Source organism: Emydura macquarii, unplaced genomic scaffold (genome assembly GCF_026122565.2).
Source record: "Emydura macquarii macquarii isolate MOO-44397 ecotype Brisbane River unplaced genomic scaffold, CSIRO-AGI_Emac_v2 contig_2636, whole genome shotgun sequence".
Taxonomy (NCBI): domain Eukaryota; kingdom Metazoa; phylum Chordata; order Testudines; family Chelidae; genus Emydura; species Emydura macquarii.
The window spans coordinates 4,959,820-4,984,348 of NW_027132773.1; the positions used below are offsets into that span (position 1 = coordinate 4,959,820).

General features: G+C 40.4%; 1 protein-coding gene across 2 annotated transcripts in view; it reads right to left on the reverse strand.

The window, feature by feature from the left end:
• Window positions 1-389: 389 nt before the first annotated feature.
• Window positions 390-24,529, reverse strand: part of HMGA2 (high mobility group AT-hook 2) — a 137,658-nt gene continuing 113,518 nt past the window's right edge. The window contains exons 5-6 of one of the 2 annotated variants that reach the window (XM_067563944.1): window positions 22,015-22,047; window positions 390-1,713 (exon numbers count right to left, since the gene is read on the reverse strand). In XM_067563944.1, the coding sequence (XP_067420045.1) occupies window positions 1,657-1,713; window positions 22,015-22,047 (90 nt within the window). In that variant the 3' untranslated portion in view covers window positions 390-1,656. Of the gene's footprint in view, window positions 1,714-12,322; window positions 12,388-22,014; window positions 22,048-24,529 lie in introns of those variants that run through there. The other variant, XM_067563946.1, reaches the window with a different exon arrangement.

Consider the following 24,529-nt stretch of genomic DNA (forward strand, 5'->3'; position numbering starts at 1 on the left):
AATGCTGAAAGTAACAAGTTCATTCCATTTAAAGTCTGGAGGTAGGTTTTTGTCAATCAATTAGTCCATTTCTTTAAACAATTCATTTGAGGTACAAACTTGGACAGTAATATTTAAACATTACAACTAATTTTTTTTCTATGTCATGTAGTGTCATTGAAAATTATCCTTACAAACTTATGAGTAATTCAGTACAAAAATATATTCAAGTTAACAGTACATTACACAGAAATCTAGCAGAGAATAGGAATAAGTACATTTAAAAAAAAAAGAAAAATACATAGTCATGCTGAAACACATTAACATATTGCTTCATTAAGTATTGAAGTAGAAAATAGAGGGAAAAACGCAGATATTCATGATTATCTACCCAATAATAATTTCCTGCATTGTATTGTGTATAGCAGCATGTATTTATCAGGCTGTTGAGTTAATTGTAAAAATCAGAGGTAGTATTGAATAGTGGGGTAATATTGCATCTGTTGCTAAAAGTGCGGCTTTGAGTGAAAAAGATGGAGAAACGTCACTGGAGTAAAACTTCCCAGCAAACCATCCTATGTCAAAGTATATTGCTTAAAGTAATACACGAGCTCACTTGAGGTACATGGTGTTGATTCTTACATCAAGACTGGTGAGTAACGAGAAGAGATTCACTCCCTTTGAAATATTGATACAGGCTGGGTGGAATTATCTGAGGTCTAACAAAACATTATTTTTTTTCTTGCTTCAGGTTAATTCATGATTCATTCTGGGAAACCTTTTCATTATTTCCTCCCCCAAAAAATCACTTTCATTGCTAAATCTATGTCTTTATATGGCTTGGAAGTGTTTTGGTGTTAGTCACCTCTAGTTTTCTAAAAAATGTCTGGCTCTGCGGAAAGCTGAGTCTACCTGAATTCCTAGTTTCCTGAAGATGAATGCTGTGAGTTCTGTTTATTACTACTTCTGCTGATATGTTTGTATCTGTAAGTATACAACGTATCTTTGTCTTTTTTTCCCTTTTGCAAAATGAAAGTACCTTTTTTCTTTCTTTCTTTTGATCATCGGCTGAATTAAGTGAAAAAATCAGCTTTCAATTTTTCCTGAAATAACAGTAAGTTTAAAAAAAAAATCAAGTACAAGTCTACAAGAAGGTTACAAAAAAAGAGAAGTATCTATCCCTTATCTTTGGTGTTCTAAACAGGGAGATTACTAAGCTAGGGAGTGGGTTCTCGGAAGTGTTGTAAGGCTGATGGTGTTACGCACCAAGCCTTTCCTATTTCAATGCCCGTTATAATTATGTTACAAGTCTCTTGTTTATATGCAGTGCAGTGAATGACTTAAACCTAATTCAAAGCTTTCCTGACCCATTCACCCTTACTTAGCAGCTCAAACAAACTATTAGTAGGTTAAGAAAAAAGAAAACAGTAACTAAAAGTTGCATCGGTAATCTGTATCCCCCTTGTGTTACAGCAGTTTTTCACTAAACCTGGGACTGTGAAGGGATTACAACGAAGGTGATTAATATAGTCTTTTTTTAAGGTTATGTGATTTCCCCCCCCCCACCCAGGCATAAGTGGAAAGACCATGGCAATAGAAAATAAGTGGTCAAGGCAGCGTCTTCTCCCTTCAAAAGACCCAACTGCTGATGAGGTAGAAATTGAATGGTGTGGTATCCTAATCTTCCTCTGCAGATTCTTGTGAGGACGTCTCTTCAGTTTCTTCAGTCTCTTCCTGCAAGACACAAATTAAGTAAACAATTACCATTGTGTCTATGTCTTTAAGTTACAAATGCAGATATTGTTGCCACTGAGGCCTTCTGCATAAATCATAATTACTTCCTAAACTGAATGAACACTCTTTATAATCTTTGCATTATTTCAGGAGTCCTCCTACAGGATATCCCCATATCCATGTATACTGGAAGGAAATGTTCTCCAGTGGGCAGCTGTGCCTGTCCAGACTGTGGATCTAACCTCTTACCACCAGATGGAGTCAGGAAAGAAGCCACAAACTTAGGGATCTCAACCCTCTTGGAAAGGGTACAGACTTGGCTGACGACATCAGTTCATTTTCAGGTATCTCTTCAACTGGTCTTCCAGTTTGCCCACTTTTAATCCTTTAGGACCTATGTTGCTGTTATGTTGACTTAAGTGAGATGAGACTAAATAAATAGCTAGGAATTGGAGGGTGCCTTGAGCACAACAGTCATGATCTTGTTGTTTTGGGTTTGACACCGGGGTGACTTTGCTCTCGACGTTTCTCATGCCAGAGATATGTCAACTAGATGCAACCTTATTCATGAGTTTAAAAGAGGAGAGCAGCCTCTTCATTAACACCCAGAACGCTCTTTCAGTTCAGATGTTCTCAGACAATAAAATAAAGAAAAATAGGAAAATATTCTGGCTAAAGGTAGCAACTTCAGCCCTGAAGTATTAGGTGGAATTTCTTGTCTTAAACCTGACTTCTTTCAAAGTTTAAGAAGAGGATGTGAATGGATGCATCTCAGCTGTTGTTTAGAAGTTTAACAAAGTTCTGCTGAACCTCTTAATCTGAACACTAACACACATGTAACAACAACACTGTGGCAAGATGCAGAGTCTGAAACGTGGGCTAGCCACATAACGTACATTTAACATATATTCTTGCAGGCCCCTCTCTTAACTGCAGCTGCTGGCCTTGAAGTTCTCCTTCAGCAGGCCCAGCTCTGCCGTGCAATCCTCTGTACACTGTTCATTTAATAAATGTGCAGTACCTTTCAGGACATGGCTGGTAAACTGTAGACAATAAACATTTCTGATAAAAGGGCTGCTGGTGAGAAGTTGATTTTTATCAAATGCTGCACATCATCTCCTAAGACAGCATGTGAAAACGATCTAGGAAGAATAGGTAAACATTTACCCCTACAGCAAAGTGAGATCTTTTAAGAATGACCAGCTTAAAACAGCTTATAACAGTCTTCATACTTTAATAGATTTGATTTTCCACATGGCTTCATTTTGTCTGGGTGGCTCACTGACACAATTTATAACTCTCTTCCTTTCCCAGGCCACTACAGTACACCATTCAGTAAAGCATGCTTAAAGCTTGTCTGCATTATATGACCAAACTTCCATTCATTAGTGTTTGAAACACCTCAGCTGTGAAGGACTCCTAAATGCTACCATGTGTGACAGTCCTGCACAAGAGCAGCATCGAGGAAAAAACACTGGGCTTTAATCAAAGACCACTGCTTACTGCAATCCCTTTTCAAAAGGTTTCAAAGATCCCCCCTCCTTCCTCCCCCCCCCCCCCAAAAAAAAAAAAAAAAGGCTGAAAAAGCTGTAAATCCAGGGAATAAACAGAAGTACAAATGAATGGATGACAGCTTAAAAATATAACCATAGCAGCTTCAAGCCATGAGATTTCACACTGGTTTTGTTTAGTCTGCTTTGGGTTATGTGGGAAATGTGGAAAGCATGAAGCAAAAGCCCCCCTCCCTGCTAAACCATGGGCCTCAAATATTTAAGCCAGTAGGTTTATACCTCTTGACTAGGAAACAGGCCATGACCCTGGGATACTCTCTGGAGTACCAGGCACAAAGAAAGATGTAGCATGATCAAAGCCATGGGCAGACGAAAGCGAGCAAAGTCAAGTGTCAGCTGCCCTCTGACCTTGTCTTTTCAATTAATATTTAAATTGCAAAAAGGCACTAAGCTAGATACACAATTTTCTTCCTCACAATGAATGACTCCTTTGCAGTAGTGATATGGGAGGTATTTAGATTACTGCCATGAAAGTTGTCACAGAATAAGTGCTTAGGTGAATTTTACACGATTCAGATACAATATTCAGGTACTGAACCAACTTTTTTAATACTTCATAAAATTCATTAATATATGATATGTTTTCCCCACTCATCCTCCCCATCTTGCAGAGTGACAAGGAGACAGTTGTAACAGTTCAGGCTAGAAGAAAATCAGTATCTGAAGATATCTAATAAAAAGGCATTTGTGCTGCAAAGTACTAGAAGCGTGAGAAGCTGTTTTAAAACATATTGTTTTGACACTTTGCAAATTCAGAGGCTCATCAAGATCATGAAGAACAACTGCTTTGCTCAAAGTCTTCAGTGACTGTTCAGCTGAAAATGATGACCGGGGATTACGTTGTCTTTACTTAACACAACACACTTAGGTGTGTTTTTTTAAATGCTGCTTTCTACTGACTTTGAAGCTGTATTAGCTTTGACATTTAATTAGTAATGGTATGAGAAGCAGCCTGGAAACGTCCAATGGTTTTTTTTTAAGGCTATGTAGGGGACAGCAATGAGTTGCCTGAAATTTCCAGAAGTCTATTTCGCATACCCAACAGTCAAGCAACATGACCACTTGTATCATTTTATGATTGGCTAGTTGGGAGAATACTGCTATCGTAACTGTTCTTTTTGAGAGCAGGTGGACCTCTGACCACTCTGTCAGGAAGTGGGAGGGTGGGGGGGTTGGGGGGAGGGGGCTATAGGCAGCATTCTCTGGAGAATGTTTGTGGAAGTAAGTGTTTCACAGCCAGCCATGGAGAGCTGAAGAGACATTTTTATTGCCAAAGGGCAGCCAGTGTTGGCACCTCTTGCAATTTTATCACAAAGCTTGAGATATTTAGTGGTTTTCTTAAAGCTCCAGCAAGAGATTTCATGAGAATCTTAGCTATTATTATTATTATTATTTTATTTTATTTTAAGAAAAGAAAGTTTCCAGGCCTCATCATTGTGGTGAAAAGTTTGATAATGTGATCCAACCATTCTTTAAAACTCAAACCCCAGAAATCAAGTAAAGAGGATATATTTTTTTTATATCTCATGATTTTTAAGACAATCTCATAATTTTGGGACTCGATTCATGGTTTTTGAATGATTGAGGTTGGCAAAGCTGTAGATCATTTTGGTTTAGAAGAAAAACTTTTGATGAAGAAAAGCAGAACTGGAAAAATTGTAACTCTTCGAAAGGGAGCGAAATACTGACTTGTAGACTGAAAATTGTCTTGTGTGAAACCTGGATGAATTCTTGCTGTGCAAACACTAAAACCAAGTTTAGAAGTTACTGTAGAAGGAAGATATTTGTAAGCAGCCTAACCAGTAATTATTATTTACTGGCTGTTTGGTATTGTATCAAACACAGAAGATGACATGATTGCTGATTTGGAGTGCTTACCCTCTAAATAGAGAGAGAACAAAAATCAGGTGTGACAGATATGGCAATTTCCTGCAATATCTTTGGAAGACCTTACTGTATTAAGCTTGTGTATCATTGTGGACCAGAGATTGTATGTAACTCCACGGGGCAGGGTGACCTCAGATCCTCCAGGAACTAGGAAGAGTGGAAGCAAATTCCCTCAGGTTTTAACTCCTGCAGAGCAATACCACTGCCTGGAAAGGCTTGCATATACTAGTTCAAACTGGATTCTCCAGAGACCAACATAAAAAGAAAGGACTTTTGGATAAATATCCTGAGTTTAAACTGATGCAGGACTTCCTTTCTGATTCAGCACATGGACAGCCCCAAACCTTCCTGGGAAAGGTTGGAAAGACTTTGGCCTACTGAGGTCCCACAAGACTGATGGGTGACTTCTGGTAGGCTTTTAGCCTGCATATAGGAACTTTTATTGTTTGTTACATGGCTTCTTTGTAATGCATTCACCTAAAGAATACATGTGCTTGCTCAGAAAGAGCTGAGTGGTAACTTGTGACTGTTGGCAAATTACAGCTGTTCAAGCCTTTGAAGAGAAAGCAAAGTACAGATAGTGGCCCCTTTTAGGCAATCTGCCTTGTAGGGGATATCACAGTGTAGGCCCAGAAATGTGCAACCTGGAAAAACCCTGGTCAGGAGGGAGAGAGATGCATGTCTCTGCCCAAGAGAAGTGACGTCTGCGGAGCCAGGACACTAGATGGGTGCCCTTGACGGACCACAGAGGGGGAATTGCCCTGAACTGGGAGACTCAGAGAAAGCAAAGTAGTAAATCATATTTTTTGTGGAGATAGCACTTTTACAGAGATGGATTAGTGGTTATGGGTTCCATGGAAGAAGAGTGCTTTGAACAGAAATTTGAAAGGAGGGGGGCAGGTGCATGATGTACGGGGACTGGGAGAGATTTCCAGGTGTTGAAGCTGGCAGAAGCGATTAAACTAATCTGAACATTGTAACACAATGATTCTCAACCTTTCCTATACACTGAACCCATGTTACCATTGAAAAAGTATCCCCCCAATCCTCGTGTCTAGTCATAAAAAAAGAGATGTGGTCGGGATCCTCTGAGACCTCTTGGCTACCTAGGTCTGCTTCTCCCAAGGAGCAAACCTGTGCTGTAATAAAGAATACAGGGAACTAGGGCTCAGTGAAGTCAGTGGGACTATTCACATGCTTAAATTTAAGCACATGCCTAAATACCTTGCTCAACACCTTGCAGAACTTAGCCACTAGAGAGAAAGACATCACAGTGTTCTGCAGTGCCTTCATGAGAGGATTATGTATTTTACATAGACCTACTGACTTGTATCTGATGTTGCTGCATGCAGTAGGACCCAGCAATGAGATAAAACTTCAAAACAAAGGGAAGGATACAGTGTGACAGAGAAGGGAAACAGTCCCAGCATTTATGGGACTGTTCCAACTAGATGCTGGAATGAAAGACTTTGTAGAACCAGATGAACTCTGACCAAACTCAACAGAGAGATACATAATCTCAAACATGAAGAGGCAGTTGCTGGAAGGACAGCAGAGATCCTGATCACTCAACACCAACTGAACACTCAACACCAGGACCATTTGTATGTACTGACATACCATAAAATGAAGAACAAAGTCACGGAGAATGGAAATGTTGCAATGAGCTAAGCAAACACCTGAAAAGCAAAACTCAAGCTGCATGGGTATCCTTAATTCAGGCAGTACTTAACTTTTGAGTGCTTGATTTTGCAACCTTAATTTTCTTTTAATGCAGGGGCCTTAGCTGTAAGAGACAGACATTATTTGACTTGATTGTTCTATAATCCAGTTTTGCATTTATATGAAAATAATTCTTTTTTGTAACTGATGATTTATTACTTCTAAAAGATGATTTACTACTTTACTTTCTCTGAGTCTCCCATTTCACGACAATTTTTGTAACTGCTGCTGTTGTAGCAAATTAAAGGGACTGGTGTGAAGGGGGAGAACAACTACTAAATGCCTCTCATCCCTCTCCTGTATGGACTTAATCGTGCCACAGAGTAAGGGGTAGTGTGTAACAGTGCTAATAAATACTTAGTTAATACACAAATAAGAGTTGTATATACATAAAGCCTATGATAAAATCTGGTACATGAATGTAATGCATATATGCAAAGGTTATGGGTCAGATTCTGCCACTTTTACTCACACTGACTGTGACTGAATATACCCCTGGATTCACGCCCTACACACCGTTATAATAATCTTTGTACAAAATATGCCTTCTGAGGTATCATTTGAAAACTAGTAACTCACTGGTCAATAATACCATGGTGAAATGTGCATAGCAACATTATATGTAAAGTTATGAATGCAAGCTGAAATTGTGACTGAAATGTGGTTACCAGACAAGTCTGGGGAGTGGGTAAACCAGTTTCTCAGAGACAAAGGACAAGCTGATGCCTCTAGCCAGGTGTCATCAAAGTTGATTATCAAAGAATGGCCACTTGACAGGTGATTTCCAAAGAAGGGCGGCAGAAACAGATCGACCTACATTTTAGCAAACATCAGAATGGAACCTCTTTCACCATGAGACTCCATGCCTCCATCCTCAGTGGGAATGAATTTTGTCAAGGGTAAGCCTCAAGAAAATGCATTTCAAAGGGGCGAACTGGATTATAAAAGTGAAGGGTAAAAACACCCCGAGGTATCTCTGAGGGTACGACCTGAAAGCTGGCAGGCAGTTTGTGAGGGGCTCAGGGTGGAAGCTACAGCACCAAAGCATTGGGAGGCACCCCGGGTTGCAGGGCAGGTGGTGACACAGCCCCTCACTGGTCTGCACTGCACTGTGGCGTGGGACACTTACTCTGCCTATAAACCCATTGAAGTCAATGATGTTATTCAATGGCAGATTAAGGCACTAGTAAATGTGAGTAAGAGTGGCAAAGCTTGGACCCAAGACCCATATTTTTAAAGATATTCAGGCATCGCTCTGCTTAGTGTTGCAAGGCCTAAGTGACTTACACATCTAAGTCTTATTTTCAAAGTGACTTAGGCACTTAAGGGTCTACGTATCACTGAAAGTCAACGAAATTTAGGCTCCTAGGTACCTCAGTTGCTTTTGAAAATGAGACTTAGCCAACTAAGTCACTTAGGCCTTGCAATGCTGAGCGGAGTGATACCTGAATACCTCCATGGATTAGAACCAGAGTAAAAGCTGTCAGCTGGCAAAATTGAGCACTGGCTTGTAACTGGTGAGAAGACTTTTTGCACAGAGCAGAATTCAAGCATATATTCTGTACAGCATTTACCCTGGGGACAAATACAGCTTGCAGAAATCTCGGGGGGCTGAGCAAACACAGATAAAGTGATACACCCGAGAGTCTACATGCTAAAAGACACAACCAGGTCAGGTAGGAGTGAAATAAAATATTAAAGAAAATAAGGAAGCATTCCTATTGCATATTGGTTGAATCAGTAGTGTGACCTTATACAACCTTGTGGCAGACTGAGACATCCCAAAGTTTGGAAAAAGCTTTTACAATTTGTCTTGTAGACTATAAGCCCTTTACGTCAGGGACTATAATTTATTCTATGTTTACACAGCACACCGTATAATGAGGACATGACCTAGATGGTTTTGAGGTGCTCAAAGCAATATAAATATAATAATACTTAATAATAAATTAACAAGCACACAGCTCTGAGGTCAGTAATTCTAAGTATTTAGGCCTATGCACTAGACTGACAAATTACAGACCTTGGTATAAACTCTTCCTCCTGATGGTAGTAGAGACTGGTAGTACCAGAGAGATGTTGCTGTCAATGCAGATGGAAATGATATAATCCATAATACCACTGACGATCTCCTAATGACTCATGCATGAAACAGGGTATATTTCCGTGCATCCCACCTGTTCAGTTCCAGTCAGGATGACAGCAATGATTTCATTTTTGAAAGGCGTGAGACACCATAATATGAAAGAAAAGGGACATGAATAAACGTGTGGTTTGATAACCATATGACGTGTCTTAGACAAGCCTAACATCATGATCTCCTATCTCATGGAAGTGAGAGTCTCCTTACGGTATGTCTACACTGCAATTAAAAACCCGCAGCTGGTTCGTGCCAGCTGACTTGGACTAAGGGGCTGTTTAATTGTAGTGTACAAGTTCGGAGCTCATACTGCAGCCTGAGTTCTGAGAACCTCCTGCCTCGCAGGGTCCTAGAGTCGGGGCTGCAGCCTAAGCCTGAACGGCTACACCAGTGGTCCCCAAACTTTTTTGGTTGCAACCCTCCCTTACCTGGTCTGCGCTCTTCCCTGCCCCCTCGGGAGCTGTACTCGGGGGCCAGATGCATGGGGAGCAGGGGTGTGGCTGGGGCCGTAGCTGTGGTTGGGACCCCAGCCAGGAATGGGGCTGCTGTTGGAGCCGGGGGTGGAGCCGTGGCCGTAGCTGGGGCCCCAGCCAGGAGTTGGGGGCTGAGGCTGGCACTGAGGCTGGGGGGCGGGACTGGAGCAGAGCTGGAGGCAAAGCAGAGTTGCATGGCACCCCCTACCCGCCTCCCGTGGGGGCTGGCCTGGGCCTTGCCGTGCTCCCCCCCAAATGTTTCTCCACACCCCCGTAGGGGGGCACGCCCAACAGTTTGGGACCCATTGGTCTACAGCACAATTAAACATCCCCTTAGCCTGACCTCTGCGAGCCTGAGTCAGCTGGCATGGGCCAGCAGTGGGGTTTTAATTCCAATGTAGCCATGCCCTTAGTGAATGTCTAGAATAGGAAAGAAGTGGCACCAACCTGATATCTGGGGGCCTCATTTTATAACAACACATAAAAAATGAGGAGAGAGATTTGTCATTTTAATTTCTCAAAAGAGTGATTGCTTGTTGCAGGCTGGTAAGCAGCGTCCAATGACATTCAAATCCTAATCAATACCTTTTACAACAGCATTATAAGTTAGCAACAGATGGCAACAGTGATAAAGTAGCCAAATGTATATTATATTATGTTAATTATATTAATTATATTGTATTATATATTAATAACTAGCATTTGAAACAGGGCTGAAAGATTTTGCCAAGTGATAAAACTTGTTTAGCCCTCAGATCAGCAGCTTTGAAGTAATAAGAAAGATACTGCAAAACTGTGGCCCAGAGCTGCACACACCTCATTAGGACCAAGCAATGTGGGAAGGCCAAGCTGCAGCTTCCTGGTCAAGAGTGCTTACCCATTGGAAAGGGGCTTCAGGAAGGTAAGATAAAAGAGCCTTTCAAAGTGGAAGTACACAGTGACATTTTTATGAGCGCTAGTCATGAAGGCTTGTAAAACACTGAACAACTCAAGTCATTTACATAACCTACTTCACAAAGAAAATGAAGGCTGTTACAAAGGGCATAAGAAGCACACTCTTTGAGGGTGGGGGGAAGGTTGAGTTGGAGAATTTTATTTTTATTTTTACTGTTTCTAGTTCTCACTGGTTTGCTCTTAATTTGTTTTCACTCATGAAAGGAAGAGTTTAACATATATGGCTCTACCTTCCCCCAAGAATGCTCAGAAAAGCTCCCAGAATAAGAAACGTATTTCTGAAAGAAAGCTAACTGGGTCTGCTGATTTGGTTCAACAAAGTTCATGCGAGACCTTGCTGTATAATTCATCTAAATGATTTTGTTCTTAAGTAAATAAATAAATAAATGAACAAATATAATCAATGAAAAAAGAAAAATACTAAAGCCTAACAGACTTGTAAAATCATTTTAAAAATGCCTGAAGAGTTTAATCCTGCCACACAGACACTGGTAAGGCTGTATGCTGGGAGTAAAGCAGAGTATTTAACTTTGAGAGCCGAAATTCTGGGTTTAATTTTCAGTTTCAGACTAAACAGCGGGTCTGCAGTGAAAGGCAGGGGCAATGACGACTCCTGAGCGAAATGGGGTAATGGAAATGGTTTCCTTGCCAGCTTTACTGATTGTGTAACCATGGAGCACCACTTTGTTCAGGCAAAAGAGCGCAAAAGCAGAGAACTTTATGTTGGTTTTAATAAGAACCCCCCTTTTCCCTCTCTTTTTTACTGCAAAGAATTCTGCTGCTATTTTATTATGTAATGCTGCAGGCTAAAAATATATCCCTAATTTAAGCCATCTTGCCAATAAATCTACAAATACCTGGTAATCCAAAAAGGGTAGTTATGGTTTAATGACATACTCGTCTTGTCATCTTAATATGTTCAACTCCTAAAGGATTTAGAGCCATGCATTTAAAGATTTTTCAACTTCTTGAATATCTCTGAGCGGTCTGGTGGAAAGGGCAATAAAGTAGGGACCTCTTCATCATGGCGCATGAACCAACTTTTCGAGTTCCATCTGCTAAGTGATTCATGTTACCACAGAGCTGAGCCTTTTCTTTTCTGCTTTGGATAGTTTGATTTAAAAATACATTGTGGCTGTCTCACTTAATGGATGGTGATTATTTCCTTTTGACTAAAGGAACTTTATGGTAGTTTCTTTTTAAATGGAACATATCTAAACCCTATAATCTAATAGAAAAAGACTCCTGATGGACCCTATGCACAAAACAGTTTTTCTTTGAGGATGAAGGGAGATTTATTGCAGTTTATACTTCAGTGTTCATCTGTTTTCCTCTTCCTAAATGTAAAAAAAGAACTAAAATAAATTACTGTTAACGCCTCACTATATAACATTCTTCTTTGGAAGACTTGATTAAAGCGAACGGGAGGCTGCCTAAAACACTGTATCTGTCCCTTTGTTGTTCTGATTTCAGTTTCCAGATTTTGCCTCAAAATAGCCATGGTAAAGCAGGAGGAAAAAACCCAGTCACTGCCCTGGCTGTAGATCTCCTGGGTCCTAGAGCTCAGTGTTTCATTCTTCAAGACCCAAGTCTGGTTTCAATGCAGTACTCTCTTCCCTTCCTCCCCCGCCAATCCTCCCTGGGAGATCAGCCATTGGTAACTCCGGCAGTCATTACACGCTGCGATGTGGGAAACTAGAGAGGAAAATTCAGGCAGAATGTGGGTGATTTGTTTTTTTCTTTCTTTCTTTCTTTTTTTTTCCATGGCTGTTGGGTGGCAAATAATCTTCAAAATAGAAGTCAGAGATCAGAATCAAACAACGTCCACTACTTCAGCAGCCTGCTGACCAAAAATTCAGCGGGTTTAGGAATGATTTTTTCATGCTGGTTTTCCCTTCACTTCATCAGATGCCAAGAGGCTCAAGTACTATAAGGAGGGTTAAGGTAAAGCAAGGGGTATAATGTCAATACTCTATTATATTTAAACAAAAACAGGGATAATTAAAAAAAAAGTACAGATTGTGAGCAAAATTTTCAAAAGTGCCAAAATTTTCAGAAGTGCCATTTTCAGCCATGCATCAGTAGCTTAGGAGCCTAAATCCCACTGACTTTTAATGGGACCTTAAACACTGAGGTGCTTGTGAAAATTTTACCTTGTGTCTATAGCCAGAGTAGTACCACGATGTCCATAACCACTAGGATCTACTAATGCAGCAAGGTGCCTGCATTCTCCAATCCCTTGCAGCACTGGGATAATGGTGACTTTCTGCACCTTTACATTAGAGTCAGTGAAGAGGCAAGATTGCTTACTACCGGCATGCTGCCAGGGATTGGTGTGGCGAGAGTTCTATTAAAAAGGTTGTGGGCGCAGGTGGGGTTAAAAACATTTTAAAAATGCGTGTGTGTTCTGCCATTGTGTGGGTCATGGACTTTTGGGAGTTTTTAAGGGTTTTTTTACCCCCCAAGGTCCAGTTATTGCACATGAGGGGGCACGCTGGTACACTCACATGATCTTGACAAAGGGTGCTGGTATCATGCTCTGGGTGGCTGCCCATGTGTGGTAATGCCATGAGGGAGCGATCAGTACTGGTGTAACGGATATAACTGTGATTTTAAGAAGACAATTTTACAGCTGCCTGTCATTAATATAGTAGCTGTGAAATGCTTCCTACTCACATTCTAAGGGGGTTATTTTGGTGGGGGGGAGAGGTTGGGGCTGATAACTTTATCTTCAAGGAAGTCTCCAGAGTGAGACTTGTAAAATGCCAGAAATGCTGAGGAATCCCTAAAGAATAAAATGTTTTTCTCTCAACTGTCTTCTCCCAGGAAGTGTTTAAAGGAGTACATCAATAAACGATGAGGGAGCACACAGCTGTTTCCACTCACAATTTTTTTTTTTAAATTGTGCTGGTATGTAAGTATCAACTAATAATAAGCAAAAACTCAATATTTAATAGATAATAATGTATGATATTCACTGCTACATTTAATCATTCTGTGGTTCCTATATTTTCCCATAATTTCTTATTCTGTTTCTGCTACTTCATAGATAAATGTTTGTATGTATTACAGTACAAAATGTGCAACCAGTCAGAAAAGACCAATATGCTTGGTCCTTGTATAGGAAATTAAACTGTAAATCATTTTTTTCATTTGAGAAGATGTGGTATAATTCTCAGAAGAAGAACTTCATGTATTAGAGGTTCATCTTCCACCCTTTCTGATGCTGTTGATGATCTGTTATGTCCTTGCATTATTTTACTACATCCAAGCATTTGAGGACCTAAACCAAAGTCCACAGAAGTCAATGGGAGTCTTTCCATTGACATAACTAGTTTAGTATTAGAACCTATGACCTTGATTGTAAAAGTTGCTAAACACCCATAACTTAAAGTAGTTCCATAAGACCCCACCTCCTGGATACGATAAGTGTCTCCAACTCACATCATCTTTAATGATTAGTGTGACGGGGCATACAGGCCCCACACTGGCAAGGATGGGGTTATTAATGGTCTGTGAACCAAACTGCCTCTGCCCCATTACACTGGTAACGCATGTCAGGAGTGAAGGGAGCGCGAAAAGAAGGATACCCAGCTTGACTTGAGGCTGATCAAGAAGATCAGCTGTGCTTCTCTGTTAATGGTGGAAGCCTGGTTTTAGCCAATAATCTGTCTGGATCTTGCTGTCTGGATGAACCTCCTGGGGGAGGGGACTAAGCCAAGTAAGACTTACTAAACTGACTGACTGAGTGAAGACAAGCCCTTATTAGAAGGGTGGCATTCTGCCAAAGACTCTTTGAACAACCCTAGTTTTGAGTTCATAGTATTCCTTTAGTTTTTTACTTTAATACCCTCAAAGGGGTGAGACTCAAGTACGTCTTGGCAGGAGGGCTAAAGTGCCACTGCACCACACAGCGACCAACTGTTGGAGACTGGGTGAGTAGTGCCCTATTGGGGCATAATGGAGATAGGCCCTGTCACAACTGGTTTATTGATTATCTTTGTTGTGACAGGTATAAGAGAAAGTCCAAGATTCTCATAAACAACTTGTGAGTCTGGGAGTTTTAATTTTTTGATATCTTTCAGGAGACACCTTCAAGAGGTCTGGTTTTAGAGAGTGGATGCTCAATATTTCCGACAATCAGGCAACTCTAAGGGTGGGCACCCAGAAATTATGGCACTCAAATAGAATAATAGAAATGAAGGGCTTGAAGGGACCCCAAATGGTAATCTAGTCCATCCCCCTGTGCTCAGCCAGGATTAATTATACCTAGACCATCCCTGACAGATGTTTGTCTGGCTTGTCTTAATCATGAGTCACTGCAGGAAATCTTGGCTAAATAATATGATATACATATTGGCAAAACTTTTTATTTATTGGTAATTGTATTTGTTTTTTTAATATATGCACCTGCCCAGCCATCATTCTCAATGACGTTGCCCAAATATACTTCATACACACCTGGCACTGGCTACTACTGGAAGACAGGATATTGGGCTAGATGGACCATTGGTCTGACCCAGCATGGCCATTCTTATGTTCTTTTTGCTGTGTTTATTGTTAGTGAATTTTGGGTTACTTTCAGCTCTGGGCTCAGTTTTGAACTCCATGTAGTTCATTCCCTAAGCATCTTCTGCCAAACATGCTTCAGTGGGCTCCTAATCACAACATAAAACATAAAGATGCCCTGCTCACAAGCACTATCTGCTCTTCTCTGGGGTTGAACTGCCAACGGGATGCAATGATCCATGCTGACTTAGGGAGATGTGAACTTCCCTTTCAGCACCAAAGGAAGTAAAAAGTCCTTTATCATTAATTACAGCATTTTCTTTAAGTGCTAATCATGTCATCGGTCCAGTACCCATATCCACAATGCATCTATGTGCTTATTTCTGGGCATGCTAAGGGCAATCCTCGCCTGGTACACAAAAAGGACAAATTCACTGCTTGCATACCAAGAGCAATGTGATGGAGTGTCTGTCATTCAGTGTCTAATATGTAGATGGCATCCTGTTTGAAGTCTCACGTCAAAGAATTTAAATGCCTTATTTTCAAATATTTATATTTAAAAAATAATATGCTCTTTCTGCTTTGCGATTATTTTATGTTAAAGATGCCCCATTCTGGCCTGCACAGGAGCCATTCCTGCTCTTCTGTGGTTCTTTTAGGGCTCAGAGGAACTGTCTATGCGAGAGGGATGCTACCCCAGGAGATACGACTTCTTTGAAGAACACTTCAGAGTGGGGTAAGACGATGACTTCACTGACTGCTACTTGGCTATGCATTTGGGGCAGGAATAGGGAAATGCTTTGAGGGAATGGGTCATGATGTGCGCATATATTTGTAATTCACTTGATAAAGACCTGCTGGGCATAATCTATATTCTTGATAAAATGGTGGAAATGCTAAATAAACCCTTTAATATTTTTATCACAGGTGTTTTCAATAGGTTTCACAGGCTAAAATGTTCAAGTCAGCTGTGATCAACGCTGGTTCTGATAAAGGTGAATTTGGAAGTCTAGAGCTATACTTGTGCAAAATGGTATGTGCTGGCCCATTGGTTGTCAATGAATGGTGGCTACATTTCCAAGCTGATACATCTATACAATGGGAAAGTGGATAAAAAGCACTATTTAAATGAAATAATAGAGTAATAATAGTGCTTAGTGCTTGTACAGTGATTTTTATCTTCAGATCTCCTTACAAAAATGAACTGAGCTCTTCAGATCGATCTTGTGATTGAGACTTTTTTAAAGGTGATTAATCTCAGAATGTTCTTTTTTAAAGGTAATTTTTCTCTCTTTCCCCTCTGCCCTTCTTCTTGGCCAGGCAAAATCCCAGTTGGCTCATTTAACTCATTTAAAGAGGAGTTTCTGGGAAGCAGCAGTCTCAGAAATGTCACTCAATATATTTATAAAATAAACAAAAATGACATAACATATTCAGAATTGAGGAAATTCGAATCTTAGACCAGTTTGGGGGTCTACAAAGAGCCCAAGACTGAGTAACATTTTAGATTCTGCTCAGAAGTGATTTAATATAAACAACAAGAAACTCCCTTCTAAAAACCATCTGAATTTCATGTCTACCCTCTAGTTCTTTAATACAGTTTAGTTTATTTCTTCATCTGTTTACAAAATCAGTCACTAAACTGCTAATCATTACATGTTTATTTTTATTTTCTCAACAGATGTCTTTTGGCATGCTGTCAGAGCTCTCAGAATCTGTGTTTGTAGTTTTTTTTCTTGCGCATCGTAACAACTTTTGAGGCATCCCGTCATGGTAACATCCTACTGCCCAAAGAAGACTAGAGACAACTTCTTTTAGAAACCACACTCAACCATGCCATGGCTTCAGCATCTGAAGGGATGGAATTTGTTTTTGAGTGAATCTAAAGGCTTGTCTACATTACAGAGCCTTGGCTGGTATAGTTATGGCAGTATACCTATGCTGACAGAGCCCCCTAGTGTAGATGCAGTATAAGCCAAAAGAAGGAGCTCTTCTGCCAGCGTAGCTACACCATCTCGTGGAACGACATTAGTGATGCCTATGCAGTGTTGTTGTAGCCATGTCGTCCTAGGATATTAGAGAGACAAGGAGGGTGAGGTATCTTTTACTGGACCAACTCTCACCAACAGAAGTAGGTCCAATAAAAAATTCTCACCCACCTTTTCTCTCTAATTAGCTATGCCAACAGAACCACTCTTCTGTTGGCATAGATATGTCTCCATCAGGGGTTTTACTGGCATAGCTATGTTGATTATGGAGTGTGATTATTTATTTTCAAAACTTTGTGGTGTAGACCAGGCTTCAGCACTCAGCTTATGCTACACTGTCAGGCGGGAAAGTGAGAGGTCAGGAATAGAAATCAAACTTTTCTCTCTCCTTTGACACTGGAGAGCGCTTGCCACCTCCTAATTTTTTAACCTGATTCTGCAATTCATCAACTTGTTGTTACTCTAATTTTTTTTTGTTTTATGCCAAACGGAGTTTAGAGTTATTTTAAACATAAACATTTGAGCTGGTCAAAATGCAGAAAGAGTTTCAAACTTGACCCATTTTCCATGAAAGTTTCTCTAAAAGTTAAGATTAATGTTTTTATCAAAATCATGTCCAAAACTGTTATAGAATATTTTTGTTCACAGAAAGCTGCATTTTAGGTAAACAAAAATGTTTAATGATGATTTCAAGCCTAATTTCAGTTTTAAAAAATGTATTAAAATGTCACAAAACTTTCACAAAAAAACCCAGAAACATTTCAAAGATATCAACCATTTTTGGCAAAAAGTTCCATATTTTTAAAAAAGGCCAAATTGCTGCAAACTTTTTGTGCAAAAAATTTTGACCAGCTCCAACAACCATCCTTACCACTGCCCTTGAAGTCTCTGTAAACACAGTCAATATTTGCTTAAAACAAACAAAGAAAAAGCAAGATAACCAAATGTTTTGGAGATTCTTTTGGAATGGTGTCTGTCACCCCTAAACAATTACTTTCAGCTAAAAGCTGGAGGTGCTATTGGACAATAAAGCTTCCCACCTCTTAGGAATTGTAGTTCTTAGAATTTCCAGTTCTCTGCCTTAGTGAATAGAGAAGAACAAGATTTATCCTTATGAACTAAGGAACTGATTCAAAGCCCTGGAAGTCAATGGGAAGATGAGTGAAGTCCAATGGGCTTCAGACCCCGAGACAACTAAACTTGTGTGGTACTGAATTATCTGGAGCCAATAAGCACTGAAGGCATGCCATGCCTTGCAAAGGGTACACAGTGCCTCGCAGGTTCAAGTAGTTGTAGCACAAGTTTAGACCCCAGTTCAGGAAAACACTTAAGCATGCGCTTAACTTTAATAATGATAGAGATACTTTCCTGAATTAGGACCTTAATTAGTGAGGAAGACACACACACAAATGCACTTGATTTGCCTTTGTACCTATCCAAATATAATACTTTTCTCTTTTCCTCTTGTTACTGTTGTTGTTTGTTTGGTAGGGTTTTTTGTTTCTTTTTAATTTAAGCAATTTATTTACTATTGGGTAAAAAAAGTTACTTAACTATTGGGAAAATATATTTGGACTAATGTTCTGTCTTGTGAATTCAGTTATGAGATCCAGAGACTCTGATGTCTCTGATTCTTATCCCCTCCTTTCATATGGATCATTAAACAGTTTCAAACACTTGTTTTAGACTCCGATTATTTCTATTCTGCAGAAAAGATAAAAATAAAACATCTCATGTACCCCTAAAAAACTCTGATAATCTTCATGAGGTTTCCCCCAAAAAATCTATTTCTTTTGTATTACTTAAGAATGCAACTAACCCATATGCCTTTGGCTGAGGATACAGCTGCTACAAGTCATTTTAAAACAAGGAAATTGGCTTATCCATTTCTTACTTAGTCACCTAAATGAGAATATGGTAAACCTTACTAGTAAGATTGTTTGTGGGGGTTTTTTTTCTGGTGACTAAGACATATTTGAAACTGATACCTGAGACTTCTCATCTTTTGAGATTTTTAGACACCTATCTCACATGGAGACTGTAAACTTACTGATGGCTTGCAGTTAGGTTTTCCAGGGCAAGTTCACTACAGTGTGTTTCCCCACTGTTACAAGTCACCTGCTGAATACATACGGATCATATGATTTACATGTTTGCAACTGATTCTGTGGACATATCACTTCCTAGTGGAACTTGCTGTTGCATTTACCAGCTGCAAGATGAGACATCCTCAGGGTTCTGTGGATGTTTGAAGATATCATATGTGTTTACATAGCATCGTCATGGCCTTATTAGACAGCAGCTATCCATAAAGGGAGATTTAGGCCATGTCTACACTAGCACTTATGCTGGCAAAACTTTTGTCACTCAGGGGTGTGAAAAAACCACCCCTCTGAGTGACATAAATTTTGCCGACATAAGCACTTGTGAGGACAGCGCTATGTCACTGGGAGAGCATCTCCCACCAATATAGGTACTGCCACTCATTTAGGTGGTTTTACTATGTCAGTGAGAGATCTACACAAGTGCTCTTACAGAGGCACAGCTGTACTGATACAGCTGTGCCACTGTAAGTTTTAAGTGTAGACTAGCCCTTAGAGAATGCCTGAGACGTGGAGAATGCCTAAAACTTGGGAGATGGTGACATTTACAGAATTGTTATGACTACACAGGGAGCTATATCTGTTTTTGCTTCTGTGCCTTTTAAAATGCAAAAAAATCAACAGTCGTTCCATCTGAGACGGCAACAAGGGTAACAGCTGGCTGTAAACGAATACTAATCCAAAATCCTTGAGAATGAACATCTCCAGAAATGCAAACCACAGCATTCAGTGATAAGTCTGATCAAAGGTTATGATTCTCTTATTCAACCAAACTGTGGCAACATGCTCACTACCACATAGCAGTGCTTGAACGTAACCTCTCAAAGCCCCGCTGATGAAGAAAAGACACGCTTCTAACTTAATCCAGACTGCCACATGGAAAAGCCATCTGTGAGGATATTTTGAAGGAAACAGATGGAAAAGGAAGAGATTCCTCTGAATGCAATGTAAGATTTACATTATCCTCATGAACTTCCATGTACTCCCCATGTTTATATAATTTATCACTATTTCCTTAGACAGCTTAGATTAGGAAGCTCGCATGAGCTCATGTTCTTGTTAATTCTGAGTCTGAACTCCTCTCCTTTAAAGGGAAATTCAGTAGTGTAAAAGAAAAGAGAGAAAGGCAATTGGACAGAGGAAAGGCCAATTGGGTCAGGCGCCTGATCTTCCTATTGCTATCTCTCCTCCTTTTCAGCCTTAGAATCATTTTAGTATGTGTGCGTCCATGGGAAAGTCTACATTCACTGCCGTGCAACAGAGCCAAGTGAAAGCAACAGGCTTTGCTCACTGTAGTTTTAGCAGGGGTTCTCAAACTGGGGGTTGTGACCCCTCTGAGAGTCGCAAGGTTATTATGGGGGGCGTTGCGAGCTGTCAGCCCCCAAGCATACTGGTAAGAGTGGCATGGCATGGGAAGAGGTCATCGCAGCCTGAAATAGTTTCAAAGGGGCTCCCAGCAAAAAAAGTTTGAGAACCCCTGTTTTAGGAAAATGCCTATAAGAGCTGTTATGGTTTAAAGGCCAGGCAGTACTTATGTTGAAAACCACAGCTGCCAGGGATTTAAAAATGTTCTTTGTGTTGAACTTAGCATGCAAATACAGGCATTCATATTTATCATTTATCTGTTTTTTAAAAGAATTTTAGCTATAGTTCTAGTGCTAGATTCCCTTTTAGAAATCCAGAGTTATCGATCTACTTCCATGTTAAATACATTCTCATCTTGATTTCTGGTTTTCTCTAAATACGGCGAAGTTCAGAGATTAAAAGTGGGAGTTCCAAAGGGGCAAATCTTAACTCTAGAGCCCACCTTGGAGAGGAACCCCTCTCCCTACCTTTGACTGCAGCTGCAGAGCTGCACCTAAGAGGCTACTGCAGCCCAGTGGACCAACCTCCCGCGGCAGTGAGTCTCAGAGCCCAGGTCCACAGACCTGGGCAATTTGAGCTTGCGCTATGGTGCTAAAAATAGCCATGTGGATGTTCTGACCCAACCCCCTCCCAGGCTTCAGAGTCGGAGCTTGAACATCCACACAGCTAGTTTTAGCGCCATATTGTGGGCCCAGCAAGCCGGAGTCTGTAGACCCGGCTCTGAGACTCACTGTTGCAGGTGGTAGACATATTCTATGTGGCCCCTTTTGCAGCCCCCTATGTGAGGAAGGGAGGATAGAAGGATCCAGGCAGCAATGAGTCCTCTCCAAGCCCTCTCTTATTCTACCTTTACCCTGTCCACTGTGTAGTACTGCCCACCTGTGGAGAGGAACTTTGCAACATGTAGGAAGCATGCACCTCATGCAAGGCCCCACCCAGAATCCTGTCTCTCTTTCCACAATGGAACTTTGCCTGGAAGTCTCTTCTGGCTGGGAGGGATGGCAAATTTGACTGTAAGCGTGGAATTCCTACTACATTATCCTGAATGTTACCTCCACCATTAGGGGAGTGTTGTATTATTGTATCACTACCATCAGAGCTGTAGTTGTATTGATTTCTTTTTTTAGAAACTGGACTCCTATACATGCTCTTGCAGAACTTGTACTTTTTACCACTCAAACCTTCTGTTTCTATTCTTAATTCAGGTTATTTTACAGCAGAACATTCAAACCATAAGCTAGTCTAGCAAAAGTTCTATTCCTTCAAAAAAAAGCAGACCCATGTCAAGAAGAGTACTGTATCCATTATGCCTCTCACTTAGCTGTCTATCTGTATTCATCAAAGCACTAAGCACATGCATAAGTACTTTTCTGAAATTGGGCCTATATATAATTGTACTGAAAAATATTTAGTGGACAAGTTGGGTTGATTTTATTGTGTGGATTTAATGGATGATTTAAATGATCAGTGCATTTTTCCGTTTATTAAGTATTCATTGCATTACTTACAATAAACATTACTAATTTACTTGCTCAAGAACTAAGGACTTTAAGGTAATCTACAGAATTAATTCAGATAAACATTTCTTACCTGAGCAGGCTTCTTCTGAACCACTTGTTGGGGCTGCAAAGAAAAGTAAAGTTAGGCCTTTTATGAGAGAGAAGATACACTGAGGTCATATTTCATTTTCTAGTGTCTGAAACAGCATCTAGACAAGGACCAAGTTCAAAGAAGACGTGAAAAATAGTGCACATCTCCTACACTCACTCAGGTGCCCTATATGTACTTACATCCCTTGCCCAATATGCAAAGGTGTCTAAGTTGATGTATCATACACCCTGCTGAGGCAGACATATATGTAAGAGGTAAGTCAAAGCAAGATGAGGGCTGCGTTACCATGCACCTTCCTCTAGCTCCTCAGGGTGTGTGTTACAGCAGCTTTACGTATCAGAAGAGAGTGGCTAAATGGGTATGGAGGTCTGAGCTCAGAGGATCCTGTTTCTGTAAGTGGGTCTGACTTATACCTCCTTCTATATCTTTCCCCTCGGAATTTGTCCCCAAAGATGCAGTTTTAGTTTAGTTCATAAGTAATTGTATTGATGTTGTGTTAGCTTTCGTTATGTGTGTGTGTACCCCATATAAAGTAACTTTTGGGAGGCTTATATTAACCAGCAATGTCCCTCATATCTGACACGGGACATTCTGTAATGAGGCTAACCACAATTCAGTCCCCCTCAGAGCTGTTAGTATGGATACAGGTGCACATTAATACTCCAAAAGTGGCATCTCTGTGGCCCTATATTCTGTGGCCCTGTAGCTGGCCTGGGAATGGGCATAAGAACGGCCATACTGGGTCAGACCAATGGTCCATCTAGCCCAGTATCCTGTCTTCTGACAGTGGCCAATACCAGATGCTTCAAAGGGAATGAATAGAACAGATAATTGTCAAGTGATCATCGGCTATTCCCAACCTCCGGCACACAACTCCATCGCAGACCCCTGATGATTTTACTCATGCCAGCAACAGGGTTAATTCCAGCAGAGGATGGGGGGAAGGGATGAGCTAACATACACACACCAAGCTTCTTGAGCCCAGGCCCTATCTGAAATACTATCTCTGCAGCTCCGATGACCTGTACAGCGTGACCTCCACAGGTCTTGGGAAAGGCACAAAATAACAAAACTACTTGCCACTCATATAGGGTGAAATCCTGGCCCCACTAAAGTCAATAGGAGTTTTCCCAATTACTTTAATGGGACCAAGCTTTCCTCCGCAGAATTTTTTTTATATTTTCCAAGCACAATAGTTGCATCCAATGATTTTCTTCCTGGACATTGCTTTATAGATGTGTTACCTATTCCCAACTTTGCTTGTTCCAACCTCAAGACTTGTATTTGGCTTCTTACTTGGACATAAGCCAGTAAGTCATTTGGATATCCAAAGGCTAGTTTTCATTAGTATGTTAGAAAATAGCTTACACTTTTCAAAATAAACAATTTGGTGTACCTGGTCTTTAAGAGCAATATTTTAGCGGGTGGGAAAGATCAATGAAAATGTAAAACAAAGGTAACTGATTCTAGGATCAATTCAGACTCCCCACCACAAAAAATTCTATTAGCAAAAGATGCTTTGTTGACTTGCAATATGTTTCTAATTCTATGCAGTCCTGTTGCTGATATATTTTGTATCTGTGTATAAACCTCTAAGGAAACACAAGAAAAGAAAGTGCAATTTACTAAATCTATTTTTTAAATCTTAGCGTAGACCCTTTCTTTTCCATTGAATGACCTTGCAGTGGAGACGTGATCAGAAATGCACACTTTTTTGTTGATGTCTTCCCCAGGTGGTGACTATAGGCCATGGGCTGATTAGCCTGATCGCTACCTCTTGGAAAGTGAGTGTTCGTGCAAAGAGATTATTTGGTTCAAAAGAATCATTTGTAAAAACAGAATTAATTGAGCTCGTCAATAATCTCAATCACTAGCACGTCCCTGACTTTTCTTCTCCCCGCTGATTACACCTGTACACGTGTTTACTCTCAAACCTTCTCCACAGACCTTCTCTCTGGCTGACTGATTCCTACAGCTCAGAAATCCCCATTATTTTTGGCTAGGGACCCTGCATTTATGTGACTCTTGCACACTATAGCTCAATGAAATCCACTGAAAGAGCTGCCAACTCACCAAATTTTTCATGAATTAGCTCCTGACACTTCAATGAGGGGAAAGACAATGTCTGAAACAAGGCCAGCACTGGCTCTTTGCCTAGTATGTGTCACAGTAATTCTACCAGCTGCCCTTCCACGCAGCACTTCATACTTTTCAGACCACCAAAAAGACCCTTGAATACTTTCAATACCAGTTAGGGTTACAGCTGCCAATATGTTTTCCCAGCCTCTGGCACCCAATGGCTTCAGACTGAACCCAGAAAGTTTTGTGTGTGTTTGTTTTGTTTTTATTTTTATGAATGGCTTTAGTAGAGGACTCTGATTGAAGCACAATACTGCAGCCATTCATAAAAAGCGAAGGAAAAATGCTGTACTTTGCCTGACTGGAAACTGTTTCTGATACTGACCAAGTTTTATGAGATTCTTACTCATTTGCT